At 47.0% G+C, this 22890-nt stretch overlaps 2 protein-coding genes across 3 annotated transcripts in view; one reads left to right on the forward strand and one right to left on the reverse strand.

Moving 5' to 3' along the window:
- Window positions 1–22890, forward strand: part of ctnna1 (catenin (cadherin-associated protein), alpha 1) — a 117000-nt gene that overhangs the window by 60192 nt on the left and 33918 nt on the right. For both annotated transcript variants that reach the window (XM_053642152.1, XM_053642151.1), the window contains exons 8-13: window positions 8805–8885; window positions 9230–9382; window positions 15574–15666; window positions 15888–16044; window positions 17733–17933; window positions 18963–19111. In XM_053642152.1, coding sequence (XP_053498127.1) covers window positions 8805–8885; window positions 9230–9382; window positions 15574–15666; window positions 15888–16044; window positions 17733–17933; window positions 18963–19111 — 834 coding nt within the window. The remainder of the gene's footprint in view (window positions 1–8804; window positions 8886–9229; window positions 9383–15573; window positions 15667–15887; window positions 16045–17732; window positions 17934–18962; window positions 19112–22890) is intronic.
- Window positions 1994–4570, reverse strand: lrrtm2 (leucine rich repeat transmembrane neuronal 2). The gene has a single exon (XM_053642153.1). It carries the CDS (start codon window positions 4106–4108, stop codon window positions 2543–2545), a length of 1566 nt encoding a protein of 521 aa, XP_053498128.1. The 5' UTR covers window positions 4109–4570; the 3' UTR covers window positions 1994–2542.

The following is a 22890-nucleotide window of genomic DNA, read 5'->3' on the forward strand; positions in this document are numbered from 1 at the left end:
CCCTCTCTTCCCTCCCCACCTCTGTCTCTCTCACACCATTTCTCTGTCTCTCTCTCTCTCTCTCTCTCTCTCCCTCCCCCTCACTCCCACCATCTTTCTCTCGCACCATCTTTCTCCCTCTCTCTCGAACCATCTCTCTTGGTTTGTCTTTCTCTCCCCTCCCCCACCCCTCTGTCTCTTTCTCTCCCTCCCCCGTCTTTGTTGTCCCCCCCGTCTCTGCTCTGATGGGAGGAGTGAGGTCTCGGTGTGCCTTCCTGGCTGAAGGAGTGAGCGTGAGCACCAGTCGGGGTGTCTCGGTGCTGTTGTGGATAATTACTCCCTCCTCACTCCACAATGCCTGTGATTCCTTTTCTATTTTAAGTGCTGCCAAAAATACCTCTCCTATGCCGAGCAGTGCCTCTCAAGACTATCCAAACGTGCTGCCAAAGCCCCAATCACAGTTTACTATGAAGGATAGCGATCGGTATCCACTACGTTACGACTTCCTGAACACTACGCCGTGTCCCGTTCCGGCGACGCAAAGATGCTTCAACTTTCCTGTCCTCAACCTCACAGTGGAGCGCACAGATCTGCTCTTCCCTGCGCTGCCCTACCGGCTCTTCAGCCCGATGCTAATGCGCATCCTCTGTCTGCTGCATACCAATGTGTCGTCCTCTTTCCCCCCCCCTTCCCTTCCCTTCCTTTCTCTTCCCTTCTCTTCTCGTGTTGGTTTAGAGGAGAGACTGCAGATTCTCTCTCAGGAGCCTCGTACACTTTTTCACGTCTTCTCTCCTTCCGTCACTCATCACTGCCTCCCTGCCACACCTTGTCAGTAATATCCTCAAACTCATCAGACGAAAGAAAACCCCACCTAGCCCCTGCCTCTCTGAAATATAGCCTCAGAAGTTGTCAATCAAAGCAATAAAAAAAGGCAACGAAAAGAAGCAAGAAAAGCAAACCCTTTTTCTTCAGTCGTATATGCGAGTGCCTCAGTTGAATGCCCAAGCAGTTTAAATCTTGTTGGAGCACTGGTGTGGGTGACAGAATATTAGATTATTTTTTGCTTGTCCTTAATTGGTTCAATCTTCAACCTGTCACATGTGATTAGTCTCTGCTTTTTTTTTTTTTTTTTTTTTTTTTTTCTTTCCCTTTCACCTTTTCTTTTTTATATTTTATTACCAAGCCTGGGGGAGGATATTTTTTTGTCACTTGGGTTTTTTTTTTTTTGGGGGGGGGTGGTGGTTATTTTTGTGTATTTCTGTTCCCTGCCAAGTCTCTCGCATCTTTTCTCCCTCTTTCGTTCTCGTTTGCCGGAGGATCCATTTTCCTCGGCCGTATCGTGAACGATCTCTACAGTCATTTGCGCAAATATGCGACGGGTAAAGCAGCAGCGAACAGTCACAGTGAATGTCATCGACAGGCTGGAGTATTTCTATACGCACCATCTTTTTTTTTTTTTTTTTTTTTTTTTTTTTTTTAATCTTTTTTTTTTTTCTTCAAATCGTTAAGAATGTGCATATACATAATGGTAAAGTGAGCAAATGTCTAACATTTATTTAATCCCTGCTGACGTCACAGTAGATGGAGCGAGCCAGACAGTTAGCAAAAGGTAACGCGTCGGACATTAGCCTTTTCACACACAGTGCTAAGCTTTTCACATTTTGGAGATGGAGGAGTGTAACTTGTTGAGGGGGAGGGGGGGGACAACAACCCAAAAAAAAAAAACCCCAACAAACAGAAGGTCGTACAGTGTTCTCGTTAGATGAAATGAAATCTTGGCTAGATCAAACAGAAATCAACATGACAGATATTTATTTTGACGAAGTAACCGTTGGATCAGTTGAATTCCCTCGTTAGACTCGTAGGCTAAATGTGATGTGATGTACAATTTTACAGTGCTCTTCCTCCATAATTTAAAAAATAAACAAAACACATGAGTAAAAATGCTTTTTTTTTTTTTTTTTTTTGAACCCAACCAATCCAGCCTTTTTTACTTTTTTCTTTCAAAGCGATGAGATCTATAGTGTAGTCTAACGTGCACCATAAAACTCTCTCTCTCTCTCTCTCTCTCTCTCTCGTCTGATTCGTGTTTCTGTGCATCATATGCAACAGCACGTCTTACCACAATATAAAATCGGAACATTTATCAGAATAAGAATGCAGTTTCATACATAATTTTTTTTTTTTTTTCTTTTCTTTTTTTCTTCTGGACCTCAGCTTTCCAGATGATTTTGGCTTTGTTTCTCTCTTGTCTTTTCTGTGCTGCTGGATAAGCGACTAATGACGAATCTCACGTATGACCATCTGAGATTGATTGCCCCAGCTTGATATGAACTTTGCTTTCATACTATAAAAATAAACTTGAGCTTCTTTATACATCTCGTTTCAATTCCGTTCTCGTGACCTTCCGGTTTTCATTGATTGATTGATTATTATTTTTTTTTCTTCCAAAACCAGTATAAAGAATCAACGCTGATTTATTTCCAAAAGGTCCGAAACAAACCCTGTATCTTTCGAAATGGTTGAAATGGCGCAACCCATAAACGGCAGAAATAAATATTGTTTATACTTCACACTCTTTGTAAGGCAGTTGCTGACACTTGCACTGCCCGTAACCGTTAATGATCACTAGCGCACCTTCCTCGTGCGTCGGCTCGTACTCGTTATAGGGCACCTGTGTGGCCAGGTCCGCCATCGGCTGCCTCTGCTGGGTCCTCATCTGTCGCCGGTTCTGAATGGCGGAGCAGTGGCGGATCCGTCGTAGAGTCGGAGGGCAGCACTTCCGTGAGATGTACACTACAAAAACGATGAGAAAGAACGAAAACAAAAGGGCCATGGTACCTATGATGACTCTGTGGGTCAGTAGGGTGTTGTCGATGGCGCCGTAGTCCTCGGTAACGTTTTCCCCATCCACTGTGGTGGTAGCCATGGTAGTTTGTGGGGTTTGAGTGGTGGTGGTAGTCGTCGTGACGGTGGTAAAGCTCCCAAAATCCTCAGGGTAGAAGTCCTGCGTCGGCGTCTGCATATTCCCAAAAAAGGAGCTAGTGAACTGTTGGGGTAACGTGGCCTCCATCATGGTGCTGGTCAGTACGACGGGTGCTGAGATGTTTTGGCAGAGTTGGAATCCATGAACAGCGTCTAGTATTTCCTCGCCCTGTGTGAACTCAGGGCTGTGGCATAGGATGGAATGTTCCCATCGACCCTTAAACTTACTAAGCCAACTGGCCAAGTTGCAAATCTTTTTTGTACATTCCCAAAGGTTGCTGGACAACCCGATGGTGTTCAGAGACTTCCACATATCTGTGGTTTGGGTATCAAGGCTGGTCAACTTGTTGTTATCCAGCAGCAGAACCTTTAGGTTCGGTAAAGTTTCAAACACTTCAGGGGTTAGCGTGCGTATCTCGTTCCCAGTTAGATCCAGTTTTTCCAGAGTGGTCCACTCCCACTCCATGGTACATGATAAATTGTTAATCTTGTTCCACTGGAGATAGAGGAACTGGAGGGCGACGAGACGCGGGAAGTGGGCCAGATTGATCTTGGTCAAGTGGTTGTGTTCCAAATGGAGCTCCCGTAGCTTTATTAGCCCGGCGAATCCATTCCGAGCCAGGCTCCGAAGCCGGTTGTTGCTCAACCCAAGGTACTCCAGGCTCCGACAGTCCCAGAAGGCCCTGACGGGTGTGGTCCGCAGGAAGTTGGACCTCAGGTGGAGGATCTGGAGCTTCCGAAGCCCGTGAAAGAGCTCGGGCTCCAGCGCAGTCATCTGGTTAAAGGATAGATCCAGGATTTGCAGGTTGATGAGGTGGATGAAGGTTGTGTTGGGCAGCTTGGTGATGCGGTTGGAGCTCAGGTTCAGGTCCTTGAGCTTGTAGAGCCCCTGGAAGGCATCCTCATGCACGTTGAGTATTTGGTTGTGGTCCAAGTGGAGCCAGGTTAGCTGGGTGAAGCCGAAGAACTGCTCGGGGTTTAGCTCGTGGATGCTGTTGTGCCGGAGCGAGAGTCCCAGGGCTCCTCTGTCCACGCCGTCTGGGGGCGCCAGGAGTCCCTGCGTGTCGCAGTAAAACTGCAGGTCCTCGCAGCGGCATTTCTGAGGGCAGGCTGTGCATGATGTGAGAGGCAGGCACAGTAGCATGCTGATCACACAAAGTGCCGCTGGTGCTTGTCCCACCAATGGCCACCTTGAATGGAAACCTGCGTGGGTTTAAAGATAAGAAAATAAACCCAGGGGAGGCAAATCTGATCTCTGCAGTGCATGGAAACATTTTATTTATTTATTTATTTATTTATTCCTATTGGTCTTCCAATCTTAGCAGCAACGGCTCTTTGGGGGGGGGTCGTGATGCAGGGTTATCTAGTTTAGAACATGATTTTCAGTTTTGATTGTACATGTTTTAACTGGCTAATGTTTGGGATTTAAAATTATTTTTCTTGAGTAAATTAGAATGAAGAAATGTATATAATTTACCTCAGTTGTAAGGCACTGCCCATTCACCTGAGAGTGAATGCCAAGCATGATCCATATTACTCATTACAATGTTTGATTCAATACATCTTTTCCTCTATTTATACTCAGTCTTGTAACCTTACCCCCCCCCCCTCCCCCCCAAAAAAAAAAACCCCTCCTCCGCACTATGGCAAATAATCTACATCGATCCGTATCTAGACTTTGTAGGATGGAAATAGGAATAAAGGCATAAGAAAGACGACATTTTAAGTACATGGATGTTTCTGGATAGCCAGTGAACACCCCCCCCCCCTTCCTCCCTCCCTCCCTTGCTCCCTCTCTCCCTCGCTCCCCCCCCCCCCCCCCCCCCCCGTTGCTTTTCATTCCATTTCCTATTCAGGTCCACGCTCCGTGAATAAAAACGCTAACTTACCCATTCTTTTGTGAACATCGACGGTGGCATTCAACTGTCTTTCTCCGTAGAGCCTTGGAACAGCCAGATGGACGGGAAATCCAAGGGGAAGAAAGCCTTTTGAGTAAATACGAAACGAATGAAGGTCTTCTCAACTAAAGCAATGCCAAGCCGTCTCCTCTGAAACAAATTCACAAGATCCATGTTGTACGATTTTGTCCGTGTATGTTTTTGTTTTTTCTTAATTCCCTTGTAGCTTTTTTTCTTTCTTTCTTTTTTTCTTTTTCTATCCAGCTCCCAAATTAAGAAAGGTCCGGCATTCTTGTTGCTTCCAGGAATCCTTAATCTTTCTCAAATTGATTTGTATCCAACGCGACCCTCGCGAACAGTGTTGCCCCCCCCCCCCCTTTTATTTTCCCTCCCCTTTCCCCTTCCACCGCAATGTCGTCAGCTCAGTTGCTTAATTGAAGAGTAAATACTCCTCTTCTTTTTTTTTTTTTTTTATGGCTGAGGGTCCTTTAGTCGTAACTTGTTGATGGCAGTCAGAGCCAGCACCTTGTGTCGGGGCTGCGTTGTGTTCGGAGAGATGCAGGGCGACTGGAGACGAGAGCAGCAGAGCCTTTATTCCGCGCTTTTGTTGCAGCCTCTCACTGCTACAGAGTGGTGGCAGACTGGCATCGATCATCACTGCTGTTTCTCTCTCTCTCTCGCTCGCTCGCTCCCTCTTGTGCACTCACACACTCTCTCTCTCTCTCTCTCTCTCTCTCGCGCTCCCTCTTGTGCACTCTCTCTCGCTCTCTCGCTTGTTTCCGTCTTCCACTCTCCCTTCCTTGCACATGCATGTAGTGCTTGTGTATTTGATTCATCTTTTCCCTCCCGTGTTTTTTGTTTTTTTGTTTTTTCCTTCCGCCTCTCTCTCTCTGGGGTCGCCAGAATATTGATCTCACAAACTGGTTGTGTGGAAATTCATAGCTGAAACGAACACTGTACAGCTTCCCAATGAATCATCCATGCTCGTGTGTGTGTGTGTGGTCATGTTCTTCTTATAAATGCATTTCCATTTCACCTCTTTATTTATTTATTTTTTTTTTTAAAAGAAAAGCTTCTGCTCCTTTATATCGTGTCTTTTTTCTTAATTTTTTTTTTAGAATAAATTATACCGTAGTATCACGGAGCAAATTGGTGTCTGACGTTAAACCTGTGTTTAATTTGGCGAGGCAGCTGGTAATCTTGTATACCTGCAATTAGTCGGCCTGTACCCGTTCGCTCGGTCTATGTTCCCCTCTCTCTCTCGGCTCTGATGAAGCCGTCCTGTACTTCACGTGTTACCACGGTGATGGCGACACGGCTGACCAGACTTCGAACGCTGGACTTAATAGTCCATTCTGACTGACCGACTAATCCCGAGAGCTGCGTGCGGCTCTCCCCCTCGTGTGTTTTTATTTCTATTATTATTCTTCTCCCTCTTCTGTTTTTATTTATTTATTTATTTTTTATTTATACGAGTTCAGTGAAGTGGAAGATTTCGGGTCAGCGTTTAGACTTTGGAAGAATGCAGTCCTTTCAGCTACAGCCTAGTTTTGGTGCTTGACAAAGCCTCGTCATCTCTCGCTCTTCTCTTTTCTTTCTTTTTTTTTTTTTTCTTTCCCCCCTCTCGCTCCTTCTCTTCTAACCCACCCTCCTTTTGCTTTTCATCCATTTTTATTCAATGTGTGCATGAGCGAGTGAGTGAGAGAGAGACCACGAAAGCATGAAATGATCTGCAACATATGCGCCTTAACGCGACGTCCTGCGGAGCCTCTTCTGTATCCATGATCCATTTTGTTGCCGCATCATGGACTAAAATAGACGGATTATGAAAGCGCAGCTGCACTTTCACTGTAGACTGTGAACAAATAGCATGGTTTTTTTTTTTTTGTTTGTTTGTTTGTTTTTTTTTTTTTTCTTTCCCTTACTTAGACTCTATACTAAAATGACCCGGTGTGCTATCGCGTCTCTAGACGTCCTTTCTTCGGCGTATCCTCCTCGTATCGTGCTCTGGAGGAAGTGCACAGGTTGCTTGAGTCACCTGTTCGTTTATAAGAAAAAGACAAGCCAGTCCTGGCACTGTGAGAGTTACAGGTGTGCATCAGGATCTCGAGAGCAGGTGCTCTTCTTTTTTTTTTTTTTTTTTAAATGGCCAGATACAGATCTTGTGGGTTATGAGAGAGAGAGAGCGAGAGATGATGCCTTTCCAAATAACCTCGAGTGTACAACGTCGTCTCAAATCTCGTCGGCTTTGCAGACTCGTGGCAGATGTAGTACGAAATGTAACGGACACCCAGGCTGAAATATTCAGCCGATGTTCCCCGCCAATCCAAGGAACGCTACGTTTTCCTCCCTTCATTAACTCTTAAGCTATTTCCCCTGTTTCTTAGAAAGGGAGGATTTTTAAAATGTGTCCCATCTATTTAGCCGTGTATTTATTCATTCGAGAGAGAGCGAGAGGGAGGGAGAGACGTGCGTCCCCTATGGACAGGCTCTATTTGATCACGCTTAACTGTGTGAAAACATCTGCTAAGTAAGTGTGAGGAGGCTAGCGCTCGCCCAATTAAGACGGCCGTCTTGCAGGAGAATCGATTTGGAAGTAACGGCTCGTGATTTGGCCTGTGGAGACGATTATCGGATGTACTACCGGTGTTTTTCTTTCCCGCGCGGTTTCCTTCCCTGAAAATCGTCGTCGGGCACGTCTCAGTATTACCCTCCGAATCGGATCGCGCCCCTCGGTTACGGTTTTGGGGTTGGTGAGGAGATCTGTGTGAAAGGCTCATCCTCCTTCCGCCGTTCACCAGAAGTCTTACTATATCCATAACGGTCCACTCCAGTCACTCCCTCCCCCCCTCACTCGCTCACTCGCTCACGCCCGTCACGTTCCTCATCATGCTGAAGGAGAGTGTCGGTCTGAGCGGCGGCGCTGAAACGCCTTCCGTTTAAGGAATCCGAGCACCTCTCTTTGAGCCCGTCTGCCATGACCGGCACTGTTCCTGCTGTCTCTCATCATCCTGTCCCTCAAGAAGCTCATTAGAGGACGGCGCACACCTCATAAGCAGCTCCGCCGGCTCCAGAACTGACTGGCAGGTGTGTGCATCGCTGCGCTAGAGGGACTTGGAGAGAAATTCGCTAAACAAACACCTTTCCCTCAAAGGACTGGCTGCAGAGCAGAGCATGCTTAAATACAGCAGAATAATAAACGTGTAGTTTAACGGCTAAATCCACCGCTTGCGAGGTGAGCGAAGCCACGTTTGAAACGCACGGCAAGGCGGGGAATTCAGGCAGGGAAATGACCCACAGAGTCAAACGTGTAAGAGAGACTTCTCTTCTCTTACGATATCTGTTCGGTTTATTTTTTTACCGTACCGATTTCTTCTCTAATGCATCCGTTTCCCATCCAGACTAGACCCCGTGTAAAGTGGGAAGCGTAAACGTGTTTATTTTGAAGAAATTATAAAGCGTGGACGTCTCCGTGAACGCGTGTGTATTATTAGCGACAAGCTAGCCAGCCAGCGTCGAGTTTAAGATGCGTTTACTGTCATACGACGGCCCGTGTTGGAGATTTTACCGTACAGGTAATACTACCGTGAGCGTATTTAAAGTCGCAGTGATTCTTACTGTTGATGTGAGCGGTCACGTCGACGTGACGTCGTACGCCGAGCCCTTCTACTCTCTACCACTTTCTTTCTTTCTTTCTTTATTTTTTTAAACTCTCTCTCGCCTCCATTTCTGTTCGTGCCCCGTGTAAAGTGATGAAAAAGGTCTACTCGGACAGCCCGTACGGTATAAGGTTCGGTCGTGCTCCGTTTAGCAGAGTGTAACGTGTCGGTCCTGGTCTGCAGATCACCTCGCCTGTCCTCCGCTTGCCGATATGACGACGAGTAATAACCGGAGGAGCTGATGCTCACTAACGCGTTTCCCTTTTTCCGTCTCGTCTCTCAGGCTGGACGCAAGGAGAGGAGCGACGCTCTGAACACGGCCATCGACCGGATGACCAAGAAGACCAGAGACCTGCGCAGACAGGTTTGTTTAACGCTCTCACACTCGATCTTTTCTTCCCTCAATCCAATCACACGTTTATACCACAGCGCTGTCGAATTCTCGGTTCCGATTGGCCAGAACGTGTCGATGCTTCTATTTTTATAGATGGATAGATAGCCTGTGATTGATCTCTCTATCTATATTGTAAAGTGACTGGTAAGAGAAACGAAGCAAAACTTTGGGGTGGTTACCATAGCTACACGACCTTGATTATTTTCCTGTAATAGCACACAGCCATCATTTAAATGGTTCCGTATGTTTCGGTCATGTGACGTTTTGCATTTTTATAAACCTCTCAATCATCGTGTGTGTGTGTGTGTTTTTAGCTGAGGAAGGCCGTGATGGACCACGTGTCCGACTCGTTTTTGGAGACCAACGTTCCCCTGCTGGTCCTCATCGAAGCCGCCAAAAACGGGAACGAGAAGGAGGTGAAGGACTACGCCCAGGTCTTCCGCGAGCACGCCAACAAGCTGATCGAGGTAGGAACGCTCTCCTTCACTGGTGCACGCTCAAACCTCCCTAGATGCGCACTATAAAGCGAACGGTCTAGGCCGTGATTTAAACACTCGCCGTCCTCCTGCTCCGTGGAGGAAGTGAAATGAGAAATTACTTCGTCTCCAACACCTGTTCATCCTCTATTTATGGAGCCGCGCTTTCGGGGGTTTTTTTTTTTTTTAAAAAAAAAAGGATCCGTGTCTTGGAAGCGTGCTGTTTCAGAGAGAAACTCTTTTAAGCGCAGGACGAAACAGAAACGAGCCCGGATTAAATAAAATGTCTCCTAATTGCAGTCTGCTGTAATTATGACCTTAATTAAGCCACTAACGTGATCATTTTCCTTCACGAGATTCAAAAGTTTTTATTGCCCGGTTTATAAACCGTTCTACTTTTTTTCTCGTAGTAGCCGGCTCTGAAGATGACGTCGGGCCGTCCCGTGCTCACCGAGTCCTTTAGGTCTACACACATTCCACTCCTTTATGTGTGTTTGATTAGAAACTGCGTAAGCTTGTATTAGGTAAGATTAGTCCCTCCTTCCACCCCAAAGATTAAGTCATTTGAATGCTTCCTGTCCATGTCCATGTAGCTCCGCCCCCAGGATATCCTGTGGCCAGTAGAGTACAGCGTCTATAAAATGACTGACAGGAGGCGTATCCAGACACAAACGAGCGTTCTGGACCGGAACCACATGTTCCAAACGAATTTTCTGGCCGACTTTATTTATTTATTTATTTATTTATTTCTTCTCCAAGGCCATAACTTAATCCATTGTTTTGTATTTATTTAATTATTATTATTATTATTATTATTATTTTAAATCAGGTTCTACATATCTTTCAGGTTATTCGTACAAGGAATAAAATCCACCTTTTAACCTTCGTTTTTGTTTTACAAACGTCCTAGAAAACAGCCCGTGATTATTCTGACTACAGATAACTGCAAACTTAACTAGCAGCCTCTAACGTGTTTGTTAGCTAGTTAGTATTAGCTCATGTTAGCTAGCGATACAACTCTGATTAACTGCTGAATTGCTAATGAGCGTGTCATTAATGTGGGCCTGGGGGCGGGGTTGTATGTGGGCCTGGGGGCGGGGTTGTATGTGGGTGTGGGGCTTCCTGAGAAAGCGAGAGGTTTCGGTTTAGCCTGAACGTGTCTTGGCCACGTCTTCCAGACCGTACACCCGGTTTGGATCGCCTCCGGTTAGGTGATTGAATTGCCGTTGACTCGGAGTGCGTGACCGTGACTCTTAACCCGAGGTCGTTCAAACGGAAGCGTTCCTTTAGGGCGGATAATTCCATAACGATTAACGCGGAGATGAAATCGAATGAGTCGAGATGACGTCCGAGCTCCATTAGGAGTGCTCTTGCTGCGATCACCCGTGCTAATTTCCCCATCCTGGCCCACTTGATCTGCGTGTGAACCGTGACCTCTTCACGCGCGTGGGTTTCCTCCGTGCGACGCAGCGCCCGAGCCAAGAAGCGTGTGGTTTTATGGTGGCGCTGTAGCGAATCCTGGAGGCCTGCACCGCGCCAGCCGCACAAATCAGCACATTTGTATGGGCAGTCACGACCACGAATCCAATTTTTAAGCCTCAGCCGGAGGAGCAAAATCTACCCTGTAGCCAAGGTTAAGTGGCGTCTCGAGGGAACTGTTCATTGTCTCAACACTAGGACATTGAGTTTCTTACTGTGACCACAAACAAGAAATGGGAGCCGACGTGAACGGGACAGGCGAGCTCTTCCATCTGTGTAATGGCTGCTTCAGCTTGCTGCTTTTCCTTTTTTTGCTTTAAAAAAAAATTAATTCATTATAAAAAAAATTTTAATTAGTAGGGTTTTAGTACATAATGCTGTGCCGGGGGCTGGAGGCGTGTGAGAACATACCGCGTGTATTTTATGGTGTATACGTAGGACAACACTGAGTGCACTGTAATGTTGCCTCGGGGAAATTCATGCTCGTTTTCTTTTAGTATCAGTTTTTACAAAACTGACCTGAGACTCACATTTAGCTGTTAGTAGCGTTGTTCTGGTGGATGTAGTTTTTGTTGTTGGTGAAGGTTGGATGGTGGTGGTGGTGGTTGTTGGTGGGTTTGTGGTTACGGATGTTGTTTGTTGATCTGTTGAGGTTGTTCGTTTCTTGCAGTTTTTTTTGTTGCAGGTTGTTATGCCTGTTGCAACAGTTGTTGCATTTGTTATTGTGGTTGTTTCCTTTCTCGTTGCAGTTGCTCCTTCAGCTGTGCACTGTTGCAGTTTATTATATTTGTTGCGGTTGTTTGTTGTGGTTGTTTGTTTTCTTGTTCCAGTTGTTGCGGCAGCCTCGTTGCGTTTTGTCCCTGCACGTGTTTGTTGCCGAGGGGGTCCCGTTGCGGTCGTGTCTTGTTGTTGCCGTTTATCATGGACGGTTGCAGGATGTGTGCGGTTGTTAGCACGCGATTTATTTTCGTCCGTTTGCAAAACGAACGACGCGACCTCGCTTTAGATCAGATCGCATCCTTCCAGCGCATGGCCGACTCGATCAGACCGCGACCTTTTTACCGGTCCGAAGCCCGAGGCCGTCTCGGTAGACTAAAGTTCTCGCTTGCTCTGTGGCCTGAGTGGGCGTGGCCTGTGAGGCCGGGAATAGCCTGTGACATTTGTTAGCGTCCCGTTTCCCACAGGAGGTCGAGCACGGGTGAGTCAGCGTTTTGAGAACTGAACGGGAAAGTGATGGAAAAACACGGGGGGCGTCAAGTAGAGGCCACACACTCGCCGGGAGCTTAAGTGTTTCTGCAGATCCAACTTACGATGTGCTGACTGCAGCTGGGTCGCCTACAGCAGCCCGAGTCCAGCAGCAGGATTAAAACGCCGCACTGTGTGTGTGTGTGTGTGTGTGTGTGTGTGTGTGTGTGTGTGTGCATGCTTCCCCACACACCTATAGATCCCAAATCAGAAAGATGTTTTTTTTACTTACTCTGCACTCAGTTTGTAATTGTTTATTTATTAGTAGTCCCTATAGGAAGACCGACGGCAACGCAACTTTATTTTTTATTTATTTACTTAAACGAGAAATATATTCACACTTTCCGTCATGGGCTTTCCTGTCTATCAGCACTTATTTATTTATTTCCCTTCACCGTTTGTAGTATTGGAGCGGTTTTCCTGCCGCAGAGATGGAAAATAAACACCGCACGCCCTGAGCCCTGCACGTTCCGCGTCTCTTCACCGAACAGCGGCAGTGCCGCCGAGCGCTCGTGTTCTACCCGTTACTTCAGCGAGTTGCATTCGAATTTATTTCTGTATTATTATTATTATTGTTTCCTTAATTTGATTGGCAGCCGGTTTAATTAAGTATGCAGCGCAGGCTTCGGATTCGCCCGCTCGCCGCGGTAGCGAGCACGTCCGGCGCGACGCGCACGGCTGTAACCGGGAAGGAGTTTTTCCCGTCTTTTTGTTTTTCTCGCACGAAAGAGACAAAAGATGGTGCGAGGACCGTTGAAAGCGACTCCTTTTTTTTTTTTTTTTGCTCAGGCGCATTGTCAGATGCAGCTGTAAATGTTCTTTGTACGAGACGCAGCGGTCAGAGGAGGCTCTGTGAAGGGTGGGGGGTGGGTGGGGGGGGACGGCAAGCTGAAATTGAACAGTGTGCTGGTGTTGATTTGCTCTTATTGTGCTTCTGAATGATGCCTTCGAGCACCTTCCCTGCAGAAACTACCTTCCAGGAGGGAGAACCCAGAGCCAGGCTTTTTCTCCTTTATTATTATTATTTTTATTATTTTTATTATTATACCTCGGCGCACTCGAGACCTGTATACATCACCACTATGGAAAGTCTGCTCTCGAACACCTGCTATCCAGTCGTAGTCCTCTGCATGCATACACAAATATATATAGACCTTTTTTTATGTTTCAGCAGGCAAGGAAAAACTCCAGCGTGACTCTAACCTGGAAACTAAATTGGCTAGCCTAAAGATTTTGCGTGACGAGCTACTTGGGGGCGGTATGGCGGCTGTAAGGGACGTGTAAACGTGTAGTCCTTATGCTCTCCAAGTTTGGGCAGGTCATGATTGTTCGTTTTGGAGTGTGTGTTAGAGAGAATTAAGATGATTCATCTTATTACGGGGATTTGGGGGGGGGGGGGGCATGGTGGCTTAGTGGTTAGACTGTTTTCTTAGCATTTCCAAGCGTATGGGTTCGAGTCCCGTCAGGCGCTCTCACCGCGGTCGTTCACCTCCTGATAATCTGTGATTGGAATATGCTAATTCATACGCTAATGATATTTAGGTGTCATGCACGCGTTTACTGTACATACTAAACACGTGCGTGTTTAACGTTTTGCTCGTTCTCCCTCTAATAACCACGCGAACACGTGCAGCATCTCCACGGCGGTGTGATCCGGCGTCGGCGGCGAGCGTGGAGCGGGCGTAGATTGTACGTGGCACTTGAGCGTTGATTTGAGAACACTTAAGAAAAGTGCTGGAAGATGTAAGGTAGCGGATATGGAAGGAGCAGCTCTTCAGACATGAAAGGAAATAACCCCACTGCTTAAATGAACAGCCCGAGTACCCTTTAGGGGTTCGAGAAGGTTTCCGTGGCGTTAATTCAAGGCCACGAGGACTAGACTCGTTCTTTATGGCGTTAGCTAGTTGGTTTAAAATGGAGTTCATGAGCTTGCCGCGTTAGTCACTTTGGATCGACTGGAGCAGTGGGCGAGAATTAAACAGTGCTCGATCCTCACGTCGGGAGAATCTTCTAGAACAGCGGCGGTTTCAGTCGTGACGGCTCTCACGGGGACGTCTTGGGCATCTGCTTCTTGATGGATCAGAATCGGAGACTAATCGGCGTGACTGGACACCTCCCTGTAAATATCTAAAGGCCATCTCTGAAACTGCTCGTCACGTCTCTGGATTTTTTCCCGTCACATTTTTCAATTCGCTTCCATCTTTCTGAATATCGAGGTTTACTGTCACTTTTTTTTTTTTTTTTTAAATTGACTGTCGCTTATTTATTTATTTATTTATTTCTTTATTTCTTTCTGATTTGCTGTTGCATTTATGTTTTGCACCTCGTCCCCCGGGTGATTGAAGTTGTCCGTGTTTCTGTGAGTGAAAAAGCATGAAGGCAGGCAGCACTGCACAGCTGGTGCTTACTCGCAGCCCACACACATTCGGTTAGTCGTATTCCGGTCTCGTACGTCTCGTCTCTCGACGGAACCGGCCGCTCGAGTGCTCGATTGTCGTCGTCGTTCTCCGTCGATAGCTTTTCTGCGTTATTGACGGACGTGCGTGCGTGTTTTTCTTTCTTTCCCTTGGATTCCAGCTCCGCTAGCATGTCTCAGGTAGTCCGATCCCTCCGTGTCGGACCGTGTCGTCACGAAGCGCTTTCTTTTTCTTTCCTCGAACAGTACGTCGTCCGTTCACGGACGTTTCCCTTAGGTGAGTCATGCTGAAAGATTGATCGCTTTCCCAGGATTCTGTTGGCTGCTCATGTTTGTTTATCAGACGTTTGACCCATTTTCCCCGCGAGCCCAGTCATTTCACAGTCATTGTTTGGGAGTGCGTTTCTGGCCGAGTTTTTTTTTTTTATGCCGTGGGGGTTTTAACGAACGCGTCCGTCTCCTCCTACGGGCCGCTTCGGACCACGATTACCGTTTTGATCGAGGAGCTTGTTCGAGATATTTAAGATGGACCCGTTTATCATGCGCGAACCGTCCAACGCCAAGAAACACCGAGGGTCTGTATTCACTCGAGTAAATTTGACCAGTCTTCTCTTGACTTGGCAAATACAAGATGTGTGGTTTTATTTTTTTTGGGGGGGGGGGGGGGGGGCGAGCACATGTTGGCTGCGTTGGAACTCAACGTGAAAGAATTTACTCTCCAGCAGTGAACGCTTGCCAGCAGGAACAGCTCCTGCTTGCCTCAGCGTTCCTTCTGCTGGCTTTTTGGACAGTGACCGTAGCAGCTGTGTGGCAGAGCGGTGATTTAATCACTGCAAGTCTGTCTTTCTGAAACCGTCATCCATTCAGCTGGGTGAATTATAGGAAACGCGCCGCTCTCGGAGAAGGGGGGGCGGGTTTTTAAAAAAAAAAAAACCCCAGGAAGCCGGGTTGCGTCTCGGGTTTTACATCTTAACTCCCGCGCACGCTCGCGGTCTTGTACGGTCTCGATCCTCTTTGTGTAACGAGTGTTTCTGCACCGTAGGTCGCCAACTTGGCCTGCTCCATCTCCAACAACGAGGAGGGCGTGAAGCTGGTGCGCATGGCCGCTATGCAGCTGGAGGCCCTGTGTCCTCAGGTATCCTTTCCACCTCCCCACACACACACACACTTTCATTACCTCCGTTCATCATGATTAACAGATCTTTGCTTTTCTATTGTAAACAGTGGATTATTGTTTGGAGGGTAAAAAAAAGACACGCCGAATAAATACTAACGACGTTACGCAGATTCTGTCTTTTCGGACCTTTTTATCGCTCGAGCGGCACCGTCATCGCTCTTAACTGGTCTCAATTTTAGGTGATTAATGCAGCGCTGGCTCTGGCTGCCAAACCCAACAGCAAGGTGGCCCAAGATAACATGGATCTGTTTAAGGAGCAGTGGGAGAAGCAGGTGCGCGTGCTCACGGACGCCGTCGACGACATCACCTCCATCGACGACTTCCTGTCTGTATCCGGTAAGCATCCCGCTGTCATCGAGCGCAGTGACGGGTTTATAGCTTTTATTTCTCATCGTGGCGTTCAGGCGCGAGGAAATCGCTTTCGTTAAGCGTCCGCTCGAGTGCGAGCTTCTGAACAGTGGGTAATTTTTACTCTTTACATCCAGACGCTACAGGAAAACAGTCGTCTTTGCTTTTCAGTGTATACATCTCGAATCGTTTCTGGGGTTTTTTTTCTTCTTTTTCTCCCCCCATTTGATTTTACTCCAGCTGTGCTTGTTTGATAGTTTTTTTTTCTTTTCATCTTTCAGGTGGTTCAGTAGACCTTTTTTTTAAAATTCTTTTTAAATCTCGTAAAGCGTACTTCCTGAAGCATCTCGTCCAGGTAGAGCTGTCTCATCAAACGCTGTCGTGACTCTCATGCTGAAAGATTCCCGTTTACATATTCGGCCTAAAGTTCGCGTCCACCTGACCGTCCTCACACAAAACCTCGGGTGAGCCGTTACCGTAGCAACCGTGCCGTATAGGACGAGCGCGTCGGTTTAATAACGCATCAGATCTGCCGCTGTAGAAAAAGAAACCGACGCCACCTGGCCAATCCGAGGTGTAACGAGACGGTTTGGGATGCAGATGTGCGCGTGTCAAGACGGGCTGCGGATGTGGTTCCGCAGGTTCCACTCGGTGTCGTTTTTCAGGGTTATAATCGCACCTGCTTGATGTGTGACGCGTTCGAGCCGCTGACCGCGTCCGACCTTCCTCCCCTCTCCTCTCCTCCTTCCCCGCGTTAGTAGAGATGATTTTCGCTACACAGGAGCACAATAGACATTCGGTTCTCCATCAGCGTCCGCGGAGAAAGTGCTTTTAAGAGCAATTAAGTAGATTGAGTCGGCCTGTAATTCTTCTTCTCTGGGCTCTGAGTAACGATTGCACTCGTGTCTAGTCAGCTCCTTAAAGCCCTTCTGAACGCGTTTACAGCATACGGAGCGCTCGATTAGCCTCTTCGGGCGTGCAGACAAAAGCGGGCGAGGCGCAGCGCGCTGTCGGTATCGATGGCCCTTTATGTTCGCGAAGATACCGGACGAGCTGAAATATTTAGCAGGGTTGATGTACACGAGCGGAACGAACTAGCCTTTCCTGGTTTTCTCTCGAGCTAGACCGTAAAGCGGTGCACTTGAGAGGTTAGTAGCGGTGAAATGAGCGCAGTACGTATGAGGAGTGGAAGGTTAGCGTCGTATCGACCTGCACACGCTCGCGTATCATGAAGCGCACGAGATATTAAGCCAAACGGCTCGAAAACTTTTTTTTTTTTTATCAAATCACGTCGTGTTCTAACTGAAAAATAGAGCGAAACCAGATGAGAAAATAAGTCAATATTTATCATGAGCGTACAACAAATAAACCCCAAAATGGTATAATCCAGTCTCTATTTTAAACGAGATTGTGACGTAAGAACCGTTTATAATGGTAGTCTGCTAATTGTTTTTATTTACACACTCGCCAAAGACAAAACCGTACAACCCCAAGAATATACAATCGTCACACTCGAAGTGTTAAAATCCAAACAGTCGACTAATTATTTTCCTTCCTTCACTGTTTATTTACTTGTGTACACGCGTGTGTGTGTGTGTGTGTGTGTGTGTGTGTGTGTGTGTGTGTGTGTTTAACCACTGACCGGGTTCGTCTGGGGTTTTTGTCCCGTGTTTCAGAGAACCACATCCTGGAGGACGTGAACAAGTGTGTGATCGCTCTGCAGGAGAGGGACGTGGACGGGCTGGACCGCACGGCCGGTGCCATCAGAGGACGAGCCGCCCGCGTCGTCCACGTCGTCACCTCGGAGATGGACAACTACGAGCCTGGAGTGTACACGGAGAAAGTTCTGGAAGCCACTAAACTCCTGACTGATACAGGTCAGTGGTACAGGCTGATTACTCTATATACGAGGACGTCTGAAAGAATCCGTAGCCCCGGCTTCCTAAAGCGTTTGAGGTCGCGGCATGCCGAGTCAAGCGCCCGGTTTTACAGAATTAGGGGGCTGTTTGGCTCAAATCACCAACGCGGGTATGTTCCCCATCGTGCCTCAGTCTCTCTCTGCCTAAATTACATTTAAGCGTTCGAGTGATCTCTATTCAAACCCCACTAGAGTTCCAGACGTAAACAGCCGGCTGTCGTTTCTTCTCGCATGTCTGTCTGATCTCAGTAAAACACAAATCGTCGAAGCGTAGTCTCTCTCTTTACCCGTGGCTTCAGTTGCCGAGTGTGACGGAGGTGAAACGTGACTTTAAGACTCTCTTCTTCTGCTCTTCCTGGCTCTAAGAGGTAACTGATTTAAAAGTTCGCCCCGAGTGCTCATTAAACTCCAGCAGCCAGCCGGCCCTCGGTAAATCACAGCGTCGTCGTGGAGTCGTCTGACTGCAGCCCGTTCGCACCGCGGGAATTAAACTCGCATTCATTAAGAGAAACCTAGACCTGCTTTTCCCACACACCACCTGTAATGGTTTCTTAATCGGGTCGAGTTGAGGCATTTGAAATCAACGTGATCAGAAGCTCAGAAGGGGTGGGGGGGGAGGAGGAGGGGGTGTGTCCTGCCGGAGGGGGGAAAAAAAACGATCAATGACTGGGCAGTGCGATGAAGCGGAGGTACTGTTAGCGCCCCGATGTCGGTTATTTCCCTAGAACTGCCCGTCAGTGTTTTACTCCTCTTATACCTCAGCCGTTCGCCAACGTTAACGGCGTACAAAACGTCGTCCCGTGAGCTAGTTAGTTTCCGTCGTCGCTGACGTCATAGCAGCCATCCTGCCGGCTTCCGACCAATCAGGATCAAGAATACAACAGCACTGTGGTGTACTAACTGTTCAAATCTTTGTGTTTTTAGCACTCTGCTAACGTCTCTGGTCTTGTGTGTTCGTGTGTGTGTGTGTGTGTGTGTGTGTGTGCAGTGATGCCACGCTTCACCGAGCAGGTGGAAGCAGCAGTGGAGGCTCTGAGCGCGAACTCTCAGCCAGTGGACGAGAACGAGTTCATCGACGCGTCCCGTCTGGTGTACGACGGCGTGAGGGACATCAGGAAGGCCGTGCTCATGATCCGGGTAAACACGCGCGTCATCCCGCTTCCTCCAGATGGCGTCCGTTTCGATACTGCATTTAAAGGGGCAGAGGAATACACCTGCAAGTGCAGACGTTTATAAGCTTTCATTCGCCATGTTCGTTCATCCCCCCACCCCACCCCACCCCACCAAGTCGAATTCAGTCCACCACTTTGAATTAAAGCGAAGATTTCCGGCAGTTTAAAGATTCAGCACGCCAGTCGGCTAGAGAGATCAAATATTCAAATGCATCGTTGAAAATCGATAAACACTGAAATATTGAAAGCGTAAACAAGCGCCGAGATGAGAGCGTAACATTTCGGTACTTTAATTTAATTAATTTTTTTTTTTTTTTAAAGTGCCTAACCACACTTTGCGGTGACTTCTACGTTTATTCATTTAGCAGACACGTTTATCCAAAGCGGCTTGCGAACGAGAAAACACGAGCAAAGACTTCTAAATGAAAGCTAATGACGAATTCTGTGTACCTTTTTAAAAAAGTTGACGTGATTCACAAGCTCCGAGGCTGAAAGGGAAATTTCAGGGGGAAACCTCACCGTCTTCATTTCTGAAGAATCCTCAGTCGCTCTGATTCGCAGTAAATAAATCACAGCTCCGTTTGTACTCATTTAAACTCTTTATTTATGTTTTTGTTTATTTATTTTTCCAAATGATTTAATGTATATCCACTGCGCGTATCCATTTCTAATATACGATATATAACGGCTTTTGACTTTCTACTTATAATTATGAACAAAATAGTATGTATTCATCCTTTCAAGTATAAGCGTAAATGTTTAAATTGATGCTAATATTAAAAACAATATATTTGTAAAGGTTGTGTTAAAAAAAAAAAGCTGCATCGTATCATTGGCTGGGACGATTTCATGGGCGTGGCGATCATGATGAAGGTGAAGGAGCTTCCTAAAGTTCTCAGACAAGATTATTACGCAGCACTCGATTGGAAAGCGCTACAGAGGCGTAGAGAAGTCCTTTAAAGACCGCGGTCGGTGCCAGCGTTTGGAACTCGAGCTAATTTACGGGTGCGCCGGAATAGCGATAGAACAGTCGCTAGAACAGAGTCGCAGGACAACCTGAAAGCAGCAGGAACCAAGAGTTACAGTCATTTTCTCTTTCCTTCACCTCTCTCACACACACACACACACACACACACACACACACACACACGTACACGTCTTCTGCTTTAACAAGATGAACGGAGATGCGTGTCTAGAAGCGTTTACGCGAATCGGAACTCTCTTAGACCAAACGTGTGAACTTTCTTTATATTAAGTACCGAGTCAGAAGGCAGTCTTGGAAGGATGTTCAGTACAAAAACACGTGTCTGAATACGTATTTCTCCTCACCGGAAGTTTTTCTTCCCTTCTCGAGAGGCGCGTGCGCGTTCATGTCATCCGTTATCGGAGCGTTTTGATTTTAACGAGTCCTCGAATATGAAATGCGCCAAGAGTAAACGCATCGGACACCGTCCCGAACGCATCGGTCATCTTATAAAAAGGCAAGAGACGCGAGCGGTACGTGTCGATCCTCATCCCTTTCCTTTTAGCCGCTTCGCTTAATCAGTCCAATTACGAGTGATCCGCCACGTTACGCGGGAAAACACAGCGTTCCCATTAACGCCGCGTCGTGTGGCGTATATGCAGAAGTGCATCGGAGTGGAGGCGGTGCACGTAGCTCTATTACTAACTAATGATCAACATTTCAGGCAAGCGTGACACGTTAATTGAACAGGTGTTCTCTGCATACATTACGATTGTTAAAGTAGCGGGCCTCGCGTTAAACCTCACACACACACACACACACACAGGGAGAAACGCCGGACTTTCAGAGCAGTTTAGCTCAGGGAAGAAGTTCCTTTCTAGCTCTCGAGTCGAGTTTAAACGCACGGCGCATCCGCGTCTCGGACGACTGAACGTACGAGGAAGTGATGAAGAGGCGTCTTCATAGACGAGCCACCGGTCACTTCATCATCCTCGCCGTCTGCCCCGATCCCGGATCCTCTTTCACACGAGCTCTGTGACGGAGGAGTCCAGACTCCGACCTGAATCGAAGTCCTGACGGGAGGAACAAGCACAAGTCCCGGGAAAAGATCAGGAGCGCTCGAGCGGACGGAAGACTCGCTACGAGGAAAGCGCGTGACCGATTTGGAGTCGGGTTTTTAAGATCTCCGCATCCATGAGGTGTGGGGTTTGATTTGTGGGAGGGACGTCCTCGGCATTTTAGCAAGTAGTGGAACTTCTGTGCTATAGCGACAGGAAGCCGAATTAGCGCGCGCACTATGTAAACATCTCAGGGTGGTTGTGTTTTTTTTTTTTTTATTCGATTCCTTTTTCTGGCCTCCGTAGCCGTCCCTGCTTCCAGCGCCGATTGGAGTCGTTACGGTTCAAACCCGCCTGAGCGTCTTCCCCGTGACGTTACTTTATTTGTGAAATGGATGGAGCCTCGCCTTATCCGCTGGCTCATTTCAGGATAAATCACCCACCTGAGCAGTACCAGCGCGCTCGTTAATAATGTACCGGAGCCTCGAGTTTCATAAAGCACAGAGTTGGAGAGAGGGAGAGCGAGCGAGAGAGAGGGAGAGGGAACAATTATGCTGTATTTGCATTATAATAAGTAATTGATTTTCAGGAATGAGGTCTTAATTAGCAATTTGTTTTATTATGTAGAGTGAACAGGGAACCGTACTGTAGCCCTGTATTGGAGTTCCTCTCTAACCTGTTGCCCCGTGGTTGTCCGCATCGATTAAACAGTGAAGCCGAGGCCCCGAGGCACCCTGCAGAGACCCGCCGTGGTTCGGCTCGTACTGCAGAACCGCCCAGAGGCTGCCTTTCCACTGGGTTTCACCACCGCGGTAACCGGCCGGCCTCAAAATGGCTTCACGAATCGGCCTTTTATTAGGATGTCCCATCGAACGTGAGCCGCTCGGTGCATTTAAAGAGAATAGATTTCAGTCCAGCTTGAGTAGATGAGCACCTAAATAAATACGTCACTAATCGACGTAAACGTGTAGTCGAACATCGAACGGGCTCCTAAGCAAACGTCGTCGATTTTAAAAGTAAATAAATAAATAGAAAACTAAAATGAGTAAGAACATAAATAGGAGATTAATAAATAACTAACTGATCGAATCGACAGACGCAAATGATTAAATAAGACAAATGATGAGCGATTAAAACCAATAAATAAACGCATTACAGAAGCAAATGAAGAAAACGTACAAGGAAATAAACGCCCCAGCACGCAGTACGCACATGAAATGAGTAATCAAATGACTTGAGCAAGTCAGATGAGTACATAAACGAGTAGCTTAATAAGCAAATAGAGATGAATAAGTAAACGAATAATTAAGCGAATAATAAGTAATGACGTGAGCAAATAGGAATGTGTAAAGGAGTGGATGCATGTGCAGAATGAGTGATTAAAATAAGAGGTGTAATTGTGTACTGATGAAATACACCATGTTAAAGCATCAGTCTAATGTAGATCAGTTACGGTAAATTGTAACAGAAGAGAAGTCTGATCTCAGATATAGCAGGCTGAACACACACACACTCTCTCGTGTCTCTGCATGTTCGGGGTGGTCTGGTACATTCAGGATCGTACACAGTCGTGCTTTATCTGTCTCACCTCTTTGTCACGGAGGGATGTGTGTGTTTTTTTTTTTTTTTTTTTCTTCTTCCTCTCTCTACCGTTTCCTCACGCACTCTGAATAAACTGTAGGGCCGCTCGTGATTGCATGATAATGGGGCAGTGCAGTTATG

This window comes from Ictalurus furcatus, chromosome 14, assembly GCF_023375685.1.
Source record: "Ictalurus furcatus strain D&B chromosome 14, Billie_1.0, whole genome shotgun sequence".
NCBI lineage: Eukaryota > Metazoa > Chordata > Actinopteri > Siluriformes > Ictaluridae > Ictalurus > Ictalurus furcatus.